Source organism: Lepidochelys kempii, chromosome 2 (assembly GCF_965140265.1).
Source record: "Lepidochelys kempii isolate rLepKem1 chromosome 2, rLepKem1.hap2, whole genome shotgun sequence".
In the NCBI taxonomy this organism is placed as follows: Eukaryota; Metazoa; Chordata; order Testudines; family Cheloniidae; genus Lepidochelys; species Lepidochelys kempii.
In genome coordinates this window covers 89,382,732-89,405,745 of record NC_133257.1, presented here as the reverse complement: position 1 = coordinate 89,405,745, position 23,014 = coordinate 89,382,732, and the positions used below count along the sequence as shown (strand labels likewise).

At 40.6% G+C, this 23,014-nt stretch overlaps 1 protein-coding gene across 13 annotated transcripts in view; it reads left to right on the top strand.

Annotated features, from left to right (window-relative positions):
* PPP4R1 (protein phosphatase 4 regulatory subunit 1) overlaps window positions 1-23,014 on the top strand; it is a 90,129-nt gene that overhangs the window by 15,685 nt on the left and 51,430 nt on the right. For 7 of the 13 annotated variants that reach the window (XR_012157257.1, XM_073331582.1, XM_073331580.1 and 4 more), the window contains 2 exons: window positions 7,014-7,149; window positions 14,811-14,917. The exons of 1 other annotated variant lie outside the window; for it this stretch is intronic. Coding sequence is in view for 11 of the 12 variants with exons in the window: in XM_073331582.1 (XP_073187683.1) it covers window positions 7,014-7,149; window positions 14,811-14,917 (243 nt within the window). In the remaining variant the exon portion in view is untranslated. Of the gene's footprint in view, window positions 1-2,253; window positions 2,403-2,776; window positions 2,942-7,013; window positions 7,150-14,810; window positions 14,918-23,014 lie in introns of those variants that run through there. 5 more of the 13 variants (XM_073331586.1, XM_073331584.1, XM_073331588.1 and 2 more) reach the window with 5 other exon arrangements.

The following is a 23,014-nucleotide window of genomic DNA, read 5'->3' as shown; positions in this document are numbered from 1 at the left end:
GACAGCTCCTATCAGCTGGAAGAACCCTGCTGCATCTTTTCACCTGGGCTAGGCTAAAACACTATTCCTTAGCATAGGTAGGGCTTGTCTACATTTGAAATGCTACAGCAGCACAGCTGCAGCGCTTCAGTGTAGACACTCATAGCAACGGGAGGGGTTCTTCCAGGGGTGTATTTAATCCACCTCCCTGAGAGGCAGTAGCTGCATCGATGGAAGTATTCTTCTGTCGACCTAGCACTATCTACTGTGCTTGTTAGGTGGATTTGTCACACCCGTGAGTGACAGCTGGGTGGACTCAGATTTTGAATGTAGACCTGGCCTTAGAGTTATGTTGTCCCATCCACGTTAGCAATAAATGACCATAATTGCACCATTGGTTACTCAGTTGGTGGAGTGGCATTGGTTTAAGTACCAACAGTGCAGTATCTACACTTCTGCTATATTTGAATTTTTGCTGTATCCATGGTTCTGTACTGCACCATTGGAGCTGCAGTGACCCCAAACTAATCCTGTTGTTTTTTGGCACAACTCACTGATAAGCAGTGACTAGAAAATTTGTGGCAAGAAGAGACCCATAAGTCCTTGAATGCCAGTGCCATTTCTTAAGTATTTTTCTCAAAATGGAGGCCAGGATGAATGCTTGGCTCTTGCTCTTTAATTGATAAAAATGATTGTTGCTGCAGTTCTTGAAAGGCATTCAGACAACAGAATGATGGGTTTTTTTCTAGCAGTACCTGTGGAGAGCCAGAGCCCTCAAAAGTTGGAGCTATTACCGTAGTAGTGGTGCACATCTTTTTCCTCTGTGCCCACTGGTAAGTTGGTTCTATGCAGCACTTGAGGATGGACTGTTAACGAGGATGGACTTGAGGATGTTAACGAGATGGACTTTTATCAGGAGCGCGGCTGGTAGGGCTAAGTTGTTTCTGAGATTGGAATATGTAGAGAGCAGGGATGATGGGTGAGTGGGGAGGCACTCGGAGTTGGGTGTGTGTGGAATAAGTGGACATATAGTGGCCAGGGGTGGTCCTCCTTTGTTGTCCCCACCATAAAGCCCTTCTAGAAGTAGTGGGTACAAATGAAGACTCCTTTGCAGTAGTGCCTGTTGTGCTGGTCTGAGAAGCCCTCACTGGGCTAACACTACTAGCTGGTAAAACCATAAATGACTTGTTGGCTAACAAACGTATCTTAGGAGCAGAGCTGGGAGCTAGAGTTGGTTGAACATTTTCCCCCAGAATGATTTTCTTATGAAAAATGCCCTTTTTGCAAAACCAAATTTTTCCACGAGAAAATGTTAGTTTTACCAAAGAGCTTTGTTTTTTTTGGGGGATGGGGGGATGGGGGAGGATTGAAATGATAGCTCTTGTCAATTTCATCTTCTATCAGTGAAATTGACAAAAAACTTGATGGTTGCCGGGAGGAGAGCCCAGGGCACTCTGCCTCCCTGCTGCCTTCCCCCCAGCTCCAGAGGAGCCGGAGAGACAGCAAGATCCCATGTGTTGGGCTGCCTGAGGCCCGGGACTCCAGTCGTCCAGGGTTTGTATTTTCAGGGCAACCCTACCCTTCCGGGACTTCCAGGCCTGCTGCCACAGGAGCATGAGCCTGGAAATCCTGGGATGGGCTCCCAGGGTCTGCAGCTCCTGGCTAGCTCCACCACGTGGACTTCCTCAGACCAGGGACCCCAGGGCTTCCAGACTCTTCTGCCAGCTGGCACCACCTGGCGCCTCAGAGCCCCTAGTAGCTGCTGAGTGAAATTGACATTCTTGTTGATTTTCAATGCTGCTGTAGCAGGGAAACTGGCAAGAATATCAATTTCACTAAACAACTGTGAGGGGATCCTAGGGAGCAGATGTTTTGATGTTTTCAAACTGAAATTTTTTCACAATTCCTTGTTTGTGGCAAATTTAGAAAAATGTGGTTTTGTTCTGAATCGTAGTGAAACCTTGTTTTAAAAAACAGAAGATTTCCTGTGAACTGAAAATCCTGTGATTTGGCCAGCTCTAGTGGAAACCTCTATACTTAAGACAACTTCAGGTACAAATACTCCCTTCCAAAGGGTGCCTCCTTGGCTATGTCTATACTACAGCTTAGGTCGGCATAACTTATGTTGCTCAGGGGTGTGAATAAACTACCCCCCTGAGTGAGGTAAGTTACATCGCCATAAGCGCCAATGTGGACAGTGCTGTGTCCCCAGGAACGCTTCTCCTGCTGACATACCTACTGCCTCTCACAAAAATGGTTTTATTATGCCAACAGGAGAAGCTCTCTCCCATCAGCATGGAGCGTTTTCACCAGACGTGCTGCAGCGTATGTGTAGATCATCCCTTTGCTTCCTCCAAACAGGACAAAGGAGTAGGAACTTATCCAAGCAACTGATGCCTTAGTTTGTGGACAGCTGGAAATAGGTATTGCAATTGGTAAAATCAGCCAACCTCTCTTGGCAAGGTTCCCAGTATCTGTTGCAAATTAGGCAAATTAAAAACCAAAACCAAAAGTCAAAAATATTGTATATAGAAATGTCTTCTACACTGTAGAATAGAGGAGACCAGCATGTGTTTGGGGCAGTTTGGTAATTACAAAGACTGTGGTTGTTCAAAATTAGAGAGCATGGAGACCTACGCTTCAGAAAAGGGAGGATGTCACAGTTCAGGGTACCGGCACCTATATTCCCCTCCATGATCAACAAAGGGTACCCACTCTAGACTCCTGTCTCCTCAGCCATTAACTCTCTTGGACAGAGAGACACGTCTCCCTCCCTCCTGACCTGGTTTTTTTCCAGATTGCACAGTTCCCAGCCTACACTGTGATATCCCCAGCAAGACAGACTGCCTCAAGCAGCCAGCATCTGCTCTCTGATTTCTTTTCAAAGACTGTGATAACTAATTGCCAGCAGTCCCAAGTTACCACACAACTCTTTTTAGAAGGAAGAACATTTATTCTTAAGGTGAAAGCATTACAGAGAAAACTTATTAAAACAATAAAAAATATGTACATGCATTCTAATAAGCTTACCAGGAGTCTGATAGGCGTCAGTCCTTCACAAGAAAACAGCTTTGTGGGGTTTGATTACAAATTCAAAACAGCCTTAGCTCAGAACTAGCACAACCCTGAGTAGTTCAGTCTTTTCCTTATACAGCTTGGGCCTTTGATCCTGGCCTCCTGTAGCAGGTGATCAGGAGACTAAGGCCAACTCCTCAGGGCATAGCTATGAAAGGCTGGGTTTTTGCATAACTGGAGATGGGGATATGCATTCACCTTCTCTTACATATTTCCCAGGAAACCCACTTCACACACATTGTTGCAAAAGACCATTCTTGTCTGTGACATTGTTCAATATAGTCCTTTGATTATTGAGACACACAATAATATATAACCTTTGAAGTTAATACAATGGATTCTGAAGATTGCTAAGCTTAGTTCACTAAGGTTTTTCAAGGATATTGCAGAAAATTGCCCTGTCACAGAGACTTTCTGTGGGCTATTACTTGTCCCAGGATCACTTGTCAGTGCTCATTTGTACCTTCAAAAATCCAAGGTAACTTCAAAGACTGCATCCCCTTTTTAATTTTTATGGAGAGAGCAAATACACTGAGCTACAGAAAAGGTTTTAAAATCTGTCAAAGGGAAAATTTCACACAGTCTTAACTTTGTTATTGCTACCATGCCTCCATAATTCTTGGCATTTATAATGGTTTTTGTGTATGAAGTGCAACATACAAAGGCACTGACTACTCAGATTCACAAGAATTCACACTTAATCGCTTCAGCTATGACTTGCCATATTAATGGAGCATTCTAGTAGTTTTTTTAATTTCAGTTTAGATGTAATACCCCGTATCCCAGGATCTAGGCATCCAAGCATCTGTTAAAAATATAATGCATAGCATGAAAAGAGAAACAAATGCCTCCCAACTTAAACAGTCAGTAAGAGCTTGTCTACCCATAACTTTTGTACTGATTTAACTGTATTAGTTTAGAGACAAATATAATTGAATTGATGCAGCCAGTAATGTGGACATAGTTATAATGGTATAAAGGGGCTTATTCTGGTGTGTCTTATTTCTTGGGTGTCTAGGTCTAAACCAATATAATTAAATTGGAATAAAAACTATGCGTTGGGCAATCCTTAGAAAACAAAATCTCACAGGCCTTATCTTCACTATGAAAAAAGGTGTAGTCTTAACTTGAATAAACTAAGGTGAGGAAAATCATAACAAAGACAAGGTAGTTTGTAGTTTTCACCTGAGTTAGCAGGCCAAGTTTAAGGTTACCTTGGGTTAACTCATGTACACTTTCTCTTCCTCTCCTATCCCCCAGTGAAGAAAAAGACCTATTCCCAAAAGAGACCCTGTGGCCTGTCTACACCACCACTTTACAGCGCTGAAACTTTCTTGCTCAGGGATATGAAAAAACACACCCTTGAGTGATGCAAGATTCAGCGCTGTAAAGTGGAGGTGTAGACTACACCAGTGCTGGAAGCTAATCCCTTCATGGGGGTGGTTCTTTTTTTTTTTCTTTTTTAAAAGCTCTCTCCCAGCGCTGGTGCGGGGACTGCACAGCCACGTTAAAGCACGTGTTTTAACATTGGTAGTGAAGACACATCCTAAATCTCAACCACCTCTGCCCTCCCCAAGTGCCTGTTTAGTTGTGTAAGCAACAGGTTGCTAAGTGTTTTCCCTTTGTGCTGCAGTCATTTGATTACACAGCTGATCTTTTCCTGAGCCGCTCTCTTGAATAGTTCAGTATCACTCCACCCAGTCTGACTTCATGTTTGCAGAGTGTCTGTCTTCTCTTATCCTCTAACTGCAACTCTATCACCACCTTTCCCTCCATGCTTCCTCCGCTGCTACTGCACTAGATCTCCTAGTAAGTTGGTTGCCAGCTGCCTCCCTACCAAAACCTTATTTTCTTCCTTTCTCCCTGATTTCCCTTAAGAAACCCATACATTTGACTCCCAGCTACAGTAGAATTTGGCCACTTTGCTTTTTTTTCAGGATATTTGCTGCTCATCCATCCATTAACTTTCATGTATATTTCCTCATCATCACCTTCTGTAGCAATTACAGAATGGCAATTTATTACCCAGGTAGGGAATGGGTACATGACTTAACAATGTTTCTTCATATGTAAATATCATTAGGTTCTAAAATATCACTCCCTTAGGTTAAAATAATATATTCTAGTGTGGTATTTAAGGAAGGTACATTTTGAAAACTAAAATGTGTAAGGATTCAATTCAGAAAATTACGGATACATGCATTTGGAATATTGAAAAGAAATTATATGCCTGAAATGCTAACTTTCAGAACTCTTAGGGTGTGTCTGCACTGCAATTAAACTCCTGCGGCTGACCTGCCCCAGCTGACTTGGGTTTGTGAGGCTCAGGCTAAGGAGCTGTTTAATTGTGGTGTAGACATTCAGGCTTGGGTTGCAGCCTGAGCTCTGGGATGCTCCCACCTCGAAAGGTCCTACAGTGCAGGATCCATCCTGAGTCCGAATGTCTACACTGCAATTAAACAGGGCCTGAGCCCATGAGCCCGAGTCAGCTGTCACTGGCTAGCTGCAGGTTTGTAATTGCAGTGTAGACATACCCAGAGTATGATTTTATTAAAAGTGAGTAGAGGAGTGTGTTTATTTTTCTGATTTTGCTTTTAAAAAATATAGTCCTAAACTGATATACCAAGTTTTTAGCCTTGAACATTTTATATGGCAGAACTTAAATAGCCAGACAGACTGGGAAGTAGTTATACAGTGCTGTGATGTCAGACCTGCAGTGGTAACACTTTTGACCTGGGGTTCCTGCAGTTTTTTGGTATAAGAGTAGTCTCATTTGAGCTCAGTGGGAGTACTCACATAAGTAAAGATTACAGGATTGGGTCCTTGGTCTGTTATACTGAATCTTCAGTTAACTTAGCCCTGGTCTAGGCTGGGGTGGAGGGAGAATCGATCTAAGTTGCGTAACTTCAGCTACATGAATAATGTAGCTGAAGTCGACGTACTTGGATCTACTCACTGTGGTGTCTTCATTACTGTGAGTCGACTGCTGCCGCTCCCCCTTCGACTTCCTGCGCCTCTCGCAGTGGTGGAGTACGGGAGTCGACGGGAGAGCTCTCGGGGATCGATTTATCACTTCTAGACTAGATGTGATAAATTGATCCCCGCTGGATCAGTCGCTGCCTGCTGATTCAGTGGATAGTGTAGACATACCCTAAGAAGAGTTATACACATTCAGAGACTTAGCTTAAGTCACATCCTTCACTCAGCTCCATGCAGAACTTCCCATGCACAGCCCCAGTAACTTTACTGAGGCTGCATGTGGATGCAGGTATGTAACTGCATAAAGCTGCTTGTCAGATTGAAGTGTGCGTGTATGTGCAGTTAATGTTTCAGATGTATATTTTTCTGTAGAGAAGTAGACGCATTGGGAAATATTTTCTAGATTTTATATCGGACTATAATGTTACAGCACATATTTGAAGTTCATTTTTGTGCTCAACTTTCATTTATGTGCATTTATGTTTTGTGCTTAGTAGACCTTATTTTTAATTGCATTAATATTTAATTGCTTCTTAGTCCAGATGTACACTGCCTGCAAAAACTACACCTTTCAATAGTTACAGATTTTAACTGAAATATTTAATCCTAGATGTATTTAAAAAGTTGAGTTGACTGAAGAGTCAGAGGATTAGTCAAGAGTCATTTGATGTATGCAAATAGGAATATTGTGTAACTACTGCAGCTTTAAACTTTTTGTGACATTTCAGACTTGGGAAGTTGGAGCAATGGCATGCAAGTTGAAGCAAATAGGTTTTGAGATTAAACGCTGACCTATTCAAAGAGGGCTTCATAGAAGGAAAATGACTGTAAAGGAAAATGAGAGTATTTTTAAAATGTGGTTCAGTATATATTTATCTGAGACAGAGATTCTTGCCTAGACTTGCTTGTCCTCAGACAAGGGCATCATTTTAGTGTTAAAGTATTGTGATTATAAGGAATATTTCTGATGTCTCTGATAGTTGGTGTGGATGACTACAGCTCAGAGTCTGATGTGATTATTATACCTTCAGCCCTGGACTTTGTCTCACAAGATGAAATGTTGACGCCTTTGGGAAGACTGGACAAGTACGCTGCAAGTGAGAACATATTTAACAGGTATGCTTTTTAAATGTCCTGTTTCTGTTTAAAGAACAAGGTGCATATTGTATACTAATCTGATTTAGATATCTGATTAGAGTTCATCTGTGTGACATGTAAATGTTTTAAAAATTTCTTTTAAAAGTACATTGTCAGGTTAAAATTTATACGTTAATCCCCCCTCCACATACAAATCTCTTCACCCTCCCTCCCCGCACAAAACCAAAACCTGTTTTGTTTTTTACCTGTTAAGTAACCTTAATTCTCAGAGATTCTCAAAGTTTTTCATAAAGTGGACCATATCCTAATAGGTTCCTGTGGATACTTCACCTCCCATTAACAATCACATAGCAGTAGTTGCCACGAGGCTGTCATAATTTATGTGGAAAAGGTATTCTAGGAAAATATTTATTTATTTAATGAAACATAGCAGCTGCAAACAAGGAGCGCCAGTGTCTTGTGACCTGTCGGCTCTCAGCAGACAATCAAGTATCCTGTGGGCCACTGGTAATCCACAGACCACAGTTTGGGAACTGTTTCTTTAGGGTATTAAAACTGAAAACATTTTAAAAATCTAATTTACTTTTCCCCCTTTTGTGCGCTTGGTTTATTTTTCCCACTGTGTGTTTGATGATGAGGCAAGTGGACTAGTTATTCCATGTTCTGGTTTTTGTGCAATAGTATTATGCATGCTCTAGTGTTTGGGTTTCACATGCTGCAAGGGAATGTTTGAGTCCAAACCGAAACCTCTTTTTGTTGGAATTTTAAAAGATCATGAACATTTTTCTATTAATATAAGTTACTGTAAAAGTGTTTTTTGGTGTTTTATTGTAATAAAGATTATATTTTAAACCTAAACTACCTTTAATAACGTGTTTATGTGCAGTTCTTAATTTTTAAGCTTGCTTTTGATATACTTTTCAGTCACATTGCAGATTAGACTGTTAATTTTGGTATTTAGGGCCCTGTCCTTTAAAGATTTACACGTGCTTAATATTAAGCATGTGAATAGTCCCTAAAAGTGACATGCCCCCAATTTACCAGACTGGGCCTTCATTTTTCAGACTGAACTAAAGTTTTTAAATGTTCTAATTTGGTAAGGTTTAGCTTGTTATAACTGAAAAATTTTCTTCCTCTTCAAGTGTCTTGCATTTAATAGTTCGTGGTGTTTAGGTTTACTTCTGTGGAGAAATCCCTGACACCCAATGTTTCCTCACAGTTTTGCAATTGAGGGTTGAATCAGCAGATCACCAAAGTAGTAGTTTTTTAAATAAACTTTCTAAGGCCTATCGTATTTTATTGTGATATGTAAAAAAAACAGTTAGTGAGGAAAACAAAACTTTTGTAAATGTCAAGACTATGAGGTTCAAACTTAACAGGAATAATTCTTAACTTTCCCCCCACATGCATTCTCAGGAGGTTTTCACCTCCACTTAATAAAATAAAGTAATCTTTTCTTTCTTTGTTTCCCTTCAAACTGCCTTCTTCCCTACACATGCATGATGGGTTTATTTCTCTCTCATCCCTGTGACCCCATTATAGGTTGATAAGTACATTTTCTTATAACTGTAATTTAATGTTATTAAGTGTATACATTTCAAATGAAAATTATTCCATTTCTAAGGAAAGACTGCTAAAGTATACTTTATTTTCAAAACATAGACTCAGAGTTTAGATTAGAAAGGTGTGTTGAAATGATGTCAACAGAAGTTGGAGTTATAGATTTACCATTGTTCTCAAGCCAGTGTTAGGGGTCTTAATCTACTTTATAATCACTTCTGATATTTGCCAAGGGATGGGGTGTGTGTGTGGGTATTAATCTTTCCATTCGTAGTGGTACACTGAAGTTCAGTGTAAAATTGGGAATTGATGCAGAAACTCTTTTAGGTTTGTTTCTTTGTTTGACAAATATTTTAATTACTAGTAGTAAATTTGCTTGTTTCAAGTCCTATTTTTTTGTAAATTTGAAAAATCTTCCAAATCGTGATTTAGAATGCCTGCAGAAAGCAAATGGCAACTTTTTTCTAACCTTCCTTTATTTTTTCTAAATGTGTACTTGTAGGATGACATTCATTTCTTATGCAAAGCTCTGGTAAAAGAATCTTGCACCACTTATACCCTGTGATAGAAATTAGGGGAAGAAAGGGATAAAATGGCTGTGCATAGGAAGTCTCTGCATCACCTGTGCTCTGTGGAGAAGTCTTGGTGCTGGTTCCAAATCGGCAAGCGGTTAAGAGAAGTTTGGCATGCCCGAGTAAAGTTATCTAAGGTCCTTCGAGTATATAACTGTGGATCCAACTGTAGGTGCGTACTTGCCTTGTGTGCACAAGATAGGAGTCTTGTGAATAGCCGTGTTCATCGGAGCAGCTGTGGCAGTCACTATAAGAAGGACCTCAGGGCTTCAGGCGTCAAGAATTCCAAAGGAAGTGCAAGCCACCATAGAGGACCTATCCTGTGAAGGGATGGAGTTGCTCAGCGGTCACGCAGACAATTTATCTGAATTCTTTAAAGGCTACCGTGCGTCCCTTTGGAATCTATGCACTGTCTTTTTATCAAAAACCATACTGTTACACACCTCGGATGAGACTGAAGAGCCTGTCCTATCGCATTAGAGAGCCCAGTTATCCACCCAGGAAATAGCCCAGATACATCAGGAGGTGTCAGTCTACTTCTTCTCAGTGACACATTCTGCACCAGTGGCACATCAGCATATTTGACAGGACTGTTGGGAGCCACATCAGAGCAACTTTAGTGAACGTAACCTTTGGAAACCACCTTGCTCCTTGCACCAGCCGTGGTCTGCCACCAGAAAGAAGGGTTTTAGGTTAGTTGTTGGTGATGGTTTCTATCAAATTTCATTCCTTAGCCTGCCTCCACCCCATTTCCCTCTCCCTCTTCAGGGACTTCTCTCACAAGAACCTATTGCAGGCAGAAGTGGTTTAATTGCTTTGTCTAAGAGCCAAAGGAGGTGCAACTCAAATCAGGGGAAGAGGCTTCTTTTTCTGTGCTTCCTCTTTCTTCTGAAGAGAGTGACTCTTTGTCCTGTGGTAGATCTGTGGAGACGCCACAAATACATACGTTACCTCAGGTTCAGGATGTTAAAACTTACCTTCCTCATTCCATCTCTTCAAGCTCAAAACTGATTAGCGGCTCAACTTACAGGACATATACTTCCATGTAGCCATCCATAGGAAGTACCTATGATGCACAGTGGGCCCCAGCCATTACCAGTACAAGGCACTGCCATTTGAACTTTCCATGGGATCGATGATCTTGACAAATTGCCTAATGGTATTAGCAGCAGTACACATAAGGAGAGAGAACATTCATGTTTACCTGTACCTAGACAATTGGCTGATCAGAGGCAGGAGTCTAAATTTTGTCTCATTCCATCACAAATGATAGAGTTCATACGAGCTACAATCAACTCTCCATTGGTGAAAGCCTATCTCCAAAGGACAGGTTCCACTCTTTCTGATCAATAATAAACAACCTAAAGTCAAGTCCAGTTATGATAGTGTAGACTTGCTGAGGTCTACTAGGCCACTCGTTGGTGTGCACATAAATGACACCACTTTCCAAACTTCACCTTTGGTCTCTACAACGTTGGCTGAGGGGATAGTACTTTTTGTCCAAACACACATGAGCAAGAGGGTCACAGTCTTACTCCAAGTTTTGAGAGAGCGCAGTTGGTGGTTAAACCCCAAGAACAAACGAAAGGAAGTTCAATACTCTGCCCCCTTTGACAATGATACTCATTACAGACACACCAGGAACAGGATAGGGAGCCCATCTAAACCATTTGTAGGTCCAGGGAACCTGGTCCCAAGATGACTTGAAACATAAACATCCTGGAGCTTATGCCCATAGACTGGCTTGTATGGCATTTTCTACTCTCCTATGGAACTCAGTGGTACAGATCTTGATGCTCAATACGCTATGTAAATACGCAGGGAGGAGCTGGTTCATTACCCCTTTGATAGGAAGCCATCAAGCCGTGACATGCTGCCCAAATGGGATAACTCCATTGGCTCATTCTCTTCCAGAAATCAGCAACAACCTAACAGACTTCTTGAGCAGACCTGCAGTAGCCAACAATGGGTGGTTGCTGTGGAAATCCATCACAGAGCTGCTATTTGGTCAATTTGAGATTTCTACCATTGATGTTTTCACCACCAAGAACAGTGCCAAATACCCAAACTTTTTGCTCCAGAGGAATAAAATGCCCTGTTTCATTGCCAGACTGCTTCCTGCAACAATAGACTCAAGTCCTGAATCTACTTCTGCCAATTTTCCCCCGATCCCCAGGTTGATAGCCAAGGTCAGAAGGAGCAAGGCCACATTCATCCTCAGAATGCTTTACTGGCTGAAGCAGTTTTGGCTTTCAGACCTATTGCAGGTGTCCATTTGGCACTCCATCCATCTCCCAGGCTGCCCAGGCATAATATCACAGAATCGTGGTCAGATTCTGCACCCACGCCTACTGTCATTGTACCTGATGACTTGAATATCGGCTGATGGACCACTGATGACAAAGACTGCTTCCAGCAATTCAGGAAATTCTCATACAGAGCAGAAAGTCATATACAGGAAAGAGGTGCTCTTTGAAATGGAAGAAGTTCTCCATATGGACAGTCCAATGCAGTCTGGACCTGATAGAAGCCCCGATACCTAAGATTGTCAACTACATGCCACACTTAAAGCATGCTGGCCTGCTCTCATGGTTCACCTCGCAAGAATATCAGTACATCACTCTGTGGTTCAGTCATGCTCCATTGTACCCCCAACTGTATCCAAGTTTCTCAAAAGTCTTCTGCATGCTTAACCACTGGTTAGAGATCCGACTTTGGACCTGCCTATATGTCCTTTCACAGGGACAAATTGTGCTATATCTGCATCCCAGGTTCATTCCTAAATTGGTCTCAGAATTCCACCTAAACTATTCAATCAATCAGTCTGCCCAAAATCTGACTGGATACAGGATAAAAGAAGCTAAGTACTATGAACATTTCCAGAGCCATACTCTATTATATTGACAGGGCCAAGCCTTTTAAGCCTATCCCCTTGCCTCTTTCTGGTTACGTCCATCCCTTTGAAAAGCCAGGCCATCTCATCATAGAGAATCTGTATGTATCATGCACAGTATTTCCATCTTTTTTTATCAGATTTCTGGCCACCCTCTCTTCCAAATGTCAAGGCTCACTCCTCCATGATACAGGCATTCTCTTCTGCCTGCTTCAGGAATGTGTTGAGATCTGCAAGGTAGCAACATTGGGCAACTCCCTGACCTTTGTCAAACATTACATCCTTGACTTAGCAACTAGGTCAGATGCTGAGTTTGGGAGAGCAGCACTTCAATCATTATTTTGAGTAATATAGCTGAAATTCCTCGTTCCCACCATCCAGTGAGGCCACTGCTTTCCAGTCACCAGTTACACATAATTGAAGAAGAATGAACAGTTACTTACCTACAGTGACACTGAGTCCATCCCACTCCCAAGGTGTAGTCAGCGTGGCTCTCGTGACCCATCCTCAATACCCACTTTAGGGAGTCCTAAGCAACTATGGGTTTTGAATTGAGGGAGGGTCTTGGCTGTCCTTCCCTTTATGCCCTTGTGTGGGACCACAGGGAGGCATAGGGTGCATAAATGGTGTCAAAGGACCGAGCTATTTAGAAGATATTAATCTTTTGTGCATGAGGTGCATGTCCATTCTACAGTAGGATCCACACTGAGTACAATATATTGAAGAACCATGCACTGCAGGGAAAGTAATCATTCTTTCCCTATGATTCTCTGTCCAGGGTTCCAGTGGTCAATGAAACCTTGGGGAAAGGATACAGAGTGGCAGTGGTAGGGCTGGGCGATGGCAGGTGAAGCCTGTTGCTTGCCTGCTAGTTAAAGAAAGGGAGGTCATTTATATCCCTCACAGAGTTTCTTAAGCAAAAGCTGAGTTTTTAGGGTAAATTTACCCTTTTATGAGCACTACATAGATACTTCTGGTCATTTGATTATAAAAAGTTTGAACGAACCATGAATCCTGATCAAGCTGGAATATTTTTGTTCCATTATAGTCAATGAGCATATTTTTATTAGCTGTTTCTCTATTTAGAGATGTATAACACTTTTTCCAGGTTGAAACTTGGCATGGGTGATCTCATTTCAAGAGCAGACTTGGAAAAAGTGAAGAGTTTCTACAGTTTGTTGTATTTTTAAAGAAAATATACAAGAAAATAGTTTCTTAAAAGATTCTTTTTCATTTAAAACAGTTTTGCAGATGGTTAGTGTGTAATGTGGATGGATTACTTTTGATATTGTGGAAAAGTTTACCACTTTTAATTCTAGAAAGTTTTAAATGATTGTTAATGTTGAGGCTTTACATTCATGGAAATGGTCTGTATTTTCCTGGCTCCAGTTAAATGAATTGCAAAGTTCCTAAGGCCCTGTGTATGTGAGAAATACAACCAGTGTGTGACACACTTATGTGATCTAGTTTTAATTATGTGGTTGAATTGTCTGCACAGCTGAATTTTTTCCTGGCCCTCCCATTTGTCAACAAACTTTCTGTCCACACCTACATCACTATGTTTGTACCAGTCCATTCTGGGAATATCTAGGTGGTTATCCCTTACTGTGTCAGGAATGGGATAGGTAGCTTGAAGGACATGCACAAAGAACAAGCAGCCTGTGGGGGCAATGCACTCTTGTCCGAGTTTTCTTACTATATAGAGAGATAGAGGACCATCCAAACTTGTGATAGTTGTGTATATCCCATCTATACTGCCAAAAAGTGTGAAACTGGTTTAAGAAAGAAAATCATATGCCAGAGTAGCCTGCTTACAAGGAGGAAAGTTGGTAGTGGCTACAATTACTAACCAGTCTTTAACCATGTTGTCTGAACACATCCCATTTAGAGCCATCCATGTCACTAACAAATTACAATTTTAGTTAAAACTTGGATCTTGTCCTTTAAATTTCTAGTCTAGTCTGTAGTGTCAATATTGAGATGTTTTGGGTTCAGTATAAAAATGTCATGAGTTAAAAGTAGTGGATAAGGTGGTTCTGATTTACATGAATGCTTCATATCTCTTATTCAAGCATAAACAGAGCTGTACATGTGTTCCGTTTTTATTTTCATGGTGCATGTATATAACTTGGTACAAAATGCAGCGTTGGTTATCTTTAATTTGGCTATAGTTAGTCTTTACTGAGTTCTCATACTTTCATTAGTGGAAATAAAACCTGGAGTTGTATCAAAAACTGTTTAAAAGCAAGAGTCTCGCCTCACCTTGCCTCAGCCAAGTAGGGGAGCTCAGAGTTGAGGACGAAAATCTGACTCTGTCAACACCCCACCCCCCACCCCCCCGCACCTGGAGGATGGGGAATAATCCCAGGTTGTTGACGTCCCCTTTGATTTCCCTTGTCCTTGTAAATTGAAGGATATTAACATTAATTCAGCTTTTTACATTTAATGTTAATAGTTCAGATATTTATCATAGCTCTAAAAATCCTTAGGGTATTTTTAAGATTATTTTAACTAAAGTTATTAATTTAAAATTATTTAGATCCGTTTTTATGGTCTGGTTAGAAAACTTGTTCACCCCCAAAAATATTGAGTAATCAAAAATGTTAAGTTACTGCTTCCAAAAATTGTATGATATTTATTCTCTTATGAACTAGGCAAATGGTGGCTCGAAGTTTGCTGGACACTTTGAAGGAAGTCAGCGATGATGAGAGAGATTGTATTGCTGTGCTGGAGAGAATCAGCAGATTAGCTGATGATTCAGGTATGTAGTATGAAAGATCCTAATGGGCTAATGGAGGAAGATCAAAGCTTTTAACATTAGATCAGTGTGTTTTTCTTCCCCTTCCATATTTAAAATAGGCCTTCAGAATTCCGTAATGTATTTTGTGATTTTTTTTTTTTTTTTCCCTCAGGAGTCTTTCTTCCCCTCCCCTGCTGCTTGTTTCAGTAGCACTTTACGAAAACAGCTAATAATTCGTAACTCATCTATAGTGCTTTTCATTAGTAGATCTCAACAAAAGTTTATATTATATAATCAGGTATCCCAAATTTACATGGTACTTTGCAATTTGTAGATGAAGATACATTCTCTGCCCTGAAGAGCTGACAATTGAAGGGAGCCTAATCCTGTAAACCTTCTGTGCAAAACTCCCATAGGCTTCAATAGGAGTTTCACAGGCAGAGGTCTTGCAGGTTCAGGCCCTATGTTGGTCAAATCAATCACATTATACCACAAACTGCTGAAGTAAAGGAGGACATGAGAATTGTTGATAGGGTGGAAGGAAGGATTTTTTTTTCTTGTAGTAGTAGGGGCTTTAGGAGGAATTTGAAGGTGGGGAGAGGGCTTTGCTGATGGAGCATATTGATACTTTTGGATGTTTGAGATGTGAAGTCAAGCATAGAAGGAAGAAAATGGAATAGTGAGGCAAAAGGAGTGGGAAGAGAGTAGGGGATGGGGTTGAATAAGGAAAAATGAGAGCAGGGAAGTAGGTGCAGTAAAATATATGTAAGGCTTTCTAAGTGAGGATGTGTATATTGAAATTGATGTGGTAAGAAACAGAAAGTTATGGAGATATTCACATCTGGAGAGGTGATGCTGCGGTTGAAGTAACAAGAGAGGAGGATGATTTCAGCAGCAAGAGAGGCCTGACATCACAGGAGGCACAAACATTATTTATACTTTACAGCAGGAATGCTGTGGGAGTTTGAGAAACCTGTGTAGATCTAACATGAGGAGAAAATTGCTTTTGGTCTTCATCTCCCTTACTCCTTTTCTTTCTTCCAGAATCACAGAACACATGCTTTTCAAGACAAATAGTTCTACCAAGGGCTACCATGTTAATTTATAATGCATGTTTTTGATGTTTATATGAGCAAATGTTATTGACAGATAAGTAGCCATTCTGAGTAATAATAAGATGATCGTGCTATTTTAAAATATATATATATTTCAATATATACAAAATAGTGGTAAACCATTGTTTCTTGGACACTTTCCGATTTGGTTTTGCTTTTGAAATCTATGTATCTATAGCAGCAGTTTGCCTATTTTTGTTTTTCCAACTGTGCTGAGCACTAGCATCTCGTAAGCCCTCAGGTTAATTTTGGGTTCTCAGCATATCTGAAAATAGGACAGATGTGTCTGTGGGAAAATAGCTTCATGAAGAGCTATGTACGTTTTGTGCAGTAATATCAGCAGTCTTTATTGCTATAGTGATGAGCAAGTTTTCAGCCTAAAGCTTTCATGCATAACTGTCAATTTGACATATCCGTTTGTAGAAGAAAGATGGAGTACTGAGACCTGAGCTCAAATCTGCTTTGTTTCCTATAGCAAGAGTAGTGTATTTTTGGTCTGGACTGGTATTTGGCTAGTTAGCAAAAGCAGCATTTCAAGCTTTTTGTGCACTGTAAAATTTCAGTTTCCAGTGCTACTAGTTTTGTCATACTGTAGGCCTGATTCTGCAGCTGCTCTGTGAATAATACTGCCATTAACTTCATTGTGAGTTTCATGCATGGTACAGCTGTAATATCAGGCCGTAACCTGTTTCTTTAAGACAGTCAATTTGAACATTCATTGTGCATCTTAAAACAAAACTAGTTACAAATGGAAATAGATCTGTCTTGATGAAGCTGGTAAAAGAGAGTATAAATACTTGTATCTTTTCAATCTACACTGCAGCATTAAATAAAATTACTAATTTTGTATGGTAAGAAGTGGTATTTTTGTGACTTAAGTTATTTTCTAAACTTGCTTTGTAAAACTTATAAACAATTGAAAATTTTAATTTATTTGTGCTTTGGACTTGCTTAGTTTGACTCAAATCTCTTATCTGGTGGTACTCTGGCTTCATTGTTAGAATTATACCAGAACCAAGCCTAAGTATCAAGAAAAGCCCATTAGCACGTGAACTGCTGCGAAATTAGACTAAACTAATGTAGACAACTTCTCATTTTTTGACAGCTGATTTCCATCACTGTCACACTTGAACCATGATGATTGGTTTTCTTCTGATTTTTACCATCTGTCAGCTGGCTCAAATGAGAAACTGAGGCAGTTCTTTTTATTGTGTGTATATTGTATAATTAAGTTTGAAGACAGAAACAGGGACTTGCATTGAATGTTGCATAGTTGAGTGAGAGTCCCCCACCAGTGCTATTCGTAAGGCTGTGTGTCTATCACGGAGGATTTACGTGACTTTCGGTGACCTCTGTAGCGGCCAGCGTGGCTAGCTTCAGGGCTGCCCAAGCAGATCAGATAGCCCCTGGGCCAACCACACCGGCCACTGCTGGGGCATTCTTAGGCCACTGCGCCCCTTTGGGGCGGAGGCAGTGAGCTGAGGCCCCCAGCCTTCCCTCCTCTTAGGAGCTGCAGGGACATCCCATCCACTTTTGGGGAGATGAGCAAAGTCAGATAGGGAATCTGCCAGCCCCGCCAACCCTCTTCCCCCCCAAGGATCAGTGGGGGATCCATGGCCGCGCACTGCCGCCTGCCTCCCCACCAGCAGGGGTTCTGGGCCAACCCACCAGTCGCTTCCCCCTCTGCATCACCTGCAGCACCCCCAGACCGTCCTCCCGAGAGCACTTGCGGTCCCCCAGCCCAAGCTTAGTTAGGGGTAAATAGGACAAGTCTTGGACAAGTCACAGGCTGTGAATTTTTGTTTACTGCCCATGACCAGTCCATGACTTTTACTAAAAATACCCGTGACTAAAACGTAGCCTTAGCTATTGGTAATCAATATATAGGTATTACAGCTGGAGTGCTAGAAACATCTATACCAGGGGTTCTCAAACTGGGGGTCGGGACACGTCAGGGGGTCGCGAGGGTATTACATGGGGGGGGGGGTCGCGAGCTGTCAGTCTTCACCACAAACCCCACTTTGCCGCCAGCATTTATAATGGTGTTAAATATATAAAAAGCTGTTTTTAATTTATAAGGGGGCTCGTACTCAGAGGCTTCCTATGTGAAAGGGGTCACCAGTACAAAAGAACTACTGACCTATACTAAGGTTGTCTAATAACTTCCATTACAAACCCATATCTTTAGATACTTCTAATGTTAAGTCCGCTATTGGGCTGAAATTTTCTAGTCATGGTCTCTAGGTTTTTTTAAAGTTTGAACCAAAATGGTTCAGCTGTGTGCCTGCATTTGAGTACAAGAATAATGAGTAAAAATATGATTTTTATTATAAAAATTCTTACTCTAAGGACACAGAAATTGCCATACGAGATCAGACCAATGATCTGTCTTGTCCAGTATCCTATCTCCAATGGCTAGTAACATCTGCTTTAGAGGAGGAAACCGGGTAGTAGGCAGATGTGTATTAATCTGCCCCAAGGAAGGTTTCCTCCTAACCCCCAGTAGTTTAGAGTTTGGTGTCCGTCCCAAAGTTTGAGGGTTTCTATTCCTTCCAAAGTTCTTTTTTGTTTTTTTTAATATTTACTACCATAATTGTGGGGAGGGTGTGTGTGTCGGGCAGAAGGTATTGTTACACACACAAACATTTAGTTTGTTTTTTGTATCCTGCTAAGCTCTTGACCTCGCTGACAACTTGTGGTAAAGAGTTCCACAGACTAATTATACTTTGTGTGGTAAACGTATTTCCTCTTCCGAATTTGCTACTTTTCAGCTTTTGTTCCCCTAGTTCTTAAATAAAAAGCGCGAATAGCAGTTAATGTGGAAACATGAATCTGCCTTGTGTATACATATGCACTTATGTGAAGCCCATCACCATAGCATCTGAATGCCTTACAACCGTTAATTGATTTGTCCTCCCAACACTCTTGTAAAGTGTAATGTATTCACCCTTGTGAAAGTTAGTATTGCAGTGAAGCCACTGGACTGGGATTCAGGGGTAATATCCCAGCTTTGCCACCATCTCCGTTGTGGGCATGGACAAGTCACTTGTGCCTCCTTTTGCCATTTTGTAAAATGGGGATAATTGTACTTCTCTACCTCATCAATAATCATGATACTGTCCCTACCTCTGTTATTTTTGTAACATCTTATGTTTCGTTTATCAAACATGGAGCCTGATGCTGCAGGTCCAGTGTCCATGGAGTGCCATTAACTCCCTTTTGAAGTTAACGTTTCAATTCCCATTGAAGTTGTTGTGAATGTTGCAGAATGCCTGTAGCACTGGGCCCCTTTCAGTTGTAACATCTATAAGACAGGGACTGTATCTTCGTCTATTTTTGGAAAGTACCATGTATATTTAGGGTATTATAAAAACTACTAATGTAATAAACCTTTTTAAAGGGCTATGGGGGGGAATGGCAGGTTGGAGATGAAAGTCTCCTGCTGGAAAGATATTATATATTTCACCAAACACCGAGATTGTTAGAACACTGTCACCAGAGTGATGAACTAGTTAGTTTTCTACATACATCTGTCTCAAATACAACTTACTTGATAAACTTAAAGTTTTCCAAAAACTTATCATGAGACTAATTTTGAGGCTGTAATCAAGCCTAGAATTCTTTTAACCATAATTAATCAAGTAACATATAGTAAGCCGAATATAAATAACTTGTCTGCCATCATTCCAGATTTGTGCATACTGTGCATATAATTGCTGTACTCAGAAATGACTATCAGAGTTTTTTCTTAAGCAGATTTATGGGATGACACTAAATATTTCTGAAAACATGTATGGATGTCAAAAGTAATGTTGAAAAGCCCACTTTAAGTAACAGTTGAGATACTGATTCATAGCTTGCTGACAGCTTAGTAATGTTTCTTTTAGTCTGCAGCTCACATTGTCCTTAAGATTTTGGAATAACTGAAGTGCTTATGTGTCCCCATCCCAGCTGCCAGCAGTTCCGCACCCTTACACTCCATCTTCAACTTGTCAGAAAGTCCTCTTCCTTCCCTAATTGCTTCAGCATCTCCTTCCCCTGCCAAAAGTCCCTCTCACTTGGTAGTTACTAGCAAAAATTCTCTCCTTGAACTGGTAGTCCCTAGTTTGGTCCACTCCTGGTTGGTTAGCAAGGCATGTGGAAAGAGCAAAGCATCACAGCTGGCAGCCTGAAGGAGCAGACTGAGGTCTTGTCTGTGTTGATGGCATACCTGAAAAGAAAGGAGCAAGCTCTGTCTTCAGGCTGCGATAGACTTTCACCTAGTCCATTTTTTTTTATTGAATACAGCCCTAGCAAAGTCTGTGTGGGATAGAGGGACAGATGAAAGGGAGGGGGAAGTGAGTGAGAGATTAAGAGGCAGGGTGGGGATTAAGAAGTATAATGGGAGAGAGTTGGAAGGAAGAGGAGAGAGAGTATTGGAAAGAGAGAGGAGGAAAATGGTATATGAAAGAGAGTGTATACCAGATTGAAGGAGAGTAGGGAATAAAGCTTTAAGATTTGATTAAATTTATTACTGTTTAAATTAGTCTAACTGTATCATGACACAATACAAACTGACACAGTTCATGTAAACGATATAAATATATATGCAAATTAGATTCTGCCCTCAGGCTCTTGACAAGTGGCCATTGTGATTTGCAGTGCTGGAAATTTTATACCTCTTAATGTGAAGCTCAGTACATCGGTGGTGGTTGTGCAGGGAGAGGTACTTTCAAGAGGTGTCGTCTTTCTCCCCACACTGCCTAGCCAGCCTTCGAATACATAACACACACAAACCAGCATTGTTTGATAAGTGTGTTTCATCAGAAGATGGTATCTAATTAAGAACAGAAGCTTTTATGCAAATCAATAAATATATCCTGTGCAAAAAACTTAATTACATGGAGTTAAGAGTTTTCAAATGAGTTTCTTCAACAGAGATGAAGGAAATCACCAGTTGTGGCAGCATTAACACCTACAATAACTTCAGTTCTCATACATTATTACCACCCAAACCTCGTGATAACCAAATACACTCACGCTGCATCTACCTATATGGGAGATATTGACCGGTATAGATATTGTGAAAAAGCTCTTCATGTGGACGCTATTCCAGAACGAAGTTACTGTTTTTTTCACAATAACATCCACATGGGGAGTTATTCCAGAATAGCTACGCCAGTCAGTTTCCCCTTGTAGACAAACCCTAAGACTCCTCTGGTCCACAACTCCATTTCAGTGCAACACATAAATAACTACGGTGCACACATTCAGTGCCTCATAACCACAATGCAATCAGAACCTAACCCTCAGCTAGGTTAAGATATGTTTCCTGTTGGCATATGTGTAATGTTAAAGTCTGTGTGAACAAGTATCGGGTCACTGGGCATGTGCATTGATTTAACATGTTAATACCCAACTCCGTTGTAAAAGTTGTTAGGGAACACTGGAGCTTTTTGGCTGCTCAGTAGGAGGGACCAGTTGAGGCACATCCGATGAAGTGAGCTGTAGCTCACGAAAGCTCATGCTCAAATAAATTGGTTAGTCTCTAAGGTGCCACAAGTACTCCTTTTCTTTTTGCGAATACAGACTAACACGGCTGTTACTCTGAAACCTGTCATAAGGAGATGTGAAAGTCACTTCTGGCTTTTGGGATAAGCACTTTAGATTAATGTTTCTGTTTAAAATGATCAATGGTGAAATAGTTAATTCAGATTTAAAAATGAGAATTACAGTGTTCTATGCAGTGTAGTGTGGTTCCCAGGATATTGCAGTGTCAACATTCCCAACTCATTTGAGATGATTGGGGCAATTCACACTTTGCAGAGTACAGTAGAACCTCAGAGTTTCAAACACCTTTGGAATGGAGATTGTTCGTAACTCTGAAATGTTTGTATCTCTGAACAAAACATGGTTGTTCTTTCAAAGGTTTATAGCTGAACATTGACTTAATACAGCTTTGAAACTTTACTATGCAGAAGAAAAATGCTGCTCTCCCTTATTTTTTTAATATTTATGTTTAACTCAGTACTGTATTTTATTTGCTTTTGGGGGGGGGAGGTCCTCTGCTACCTGATTGCACCCTTGCAGTTCCAAATGAGGTGTGTTGTGTGGTTGACTGGTCTGTTTGTAACTTTGAGGTTCTACTGTAATTGTAGAAGGCGGTTTGCAAACTGGGGAGGACAAAACTATATCAGTTTACACTTGAATCATCTTGTCAAGTTCACATCCAGGAAAATTAGAAACAACTTAAAAAATTTAAATTCTGGAGTACAGTTCCATGACTAAACAGCTGCAGAACACATGAGAGCTTGGTGGAGCTAAATTGAGTTTTGATAAATGAGAAAAATAAATATAAAAGACTTAAGTGTAAAGCTTGAAAAGTAGCCAATCTATGAGATATTAGGATAAAGCATAACAAGGAGTCTAGTGGCCCCTTAGAGACTAACCGATTTATTTGGGCATAAGCTTTCATGGGTAAAAAACCCACTTCATAAAGATATACTTTCAGGTGACAAAATTTAAAAAAGGAGCATTTTAAAATGTTTCCCCTGACAAAGGTAGAGAATTATTTTTCTAAACAAATGTTATGGAAAATGTAATCATCCTCTGCAGATTTATTGTGTTGTTTGGAGTCTAAATGCAATCATTAAAGTTTGAAGTAGAAATTTTTAATGCTGATTGAAATAAAAATCTCAGCCCAACTTTATTATTTATTTGTATTGTGTTAGCACCTAGCAGACTGGGCCCGTTGAACTAAGCCCTGTGCAAACATAAAACACAGATATGGTTCTTGTCCTGAAGACCTTGCAGTCTAACTGAGTAATAACTTTAGCCAGTGCCTCCATAATCTTAATTTGTGATGATGACTAAACTATTTGTTTCTGTTTGGTTACTATTTGGTTCTGTTTGGTAAATTGGTTTGTATTTTATAGAAATAGTAATAACAGCCATTGCAGTTTACTGTGATATAAAGAAATCTATCTTTAGGCTGCCATAGGACAAAGTTAAGTAGTAGTAGGAG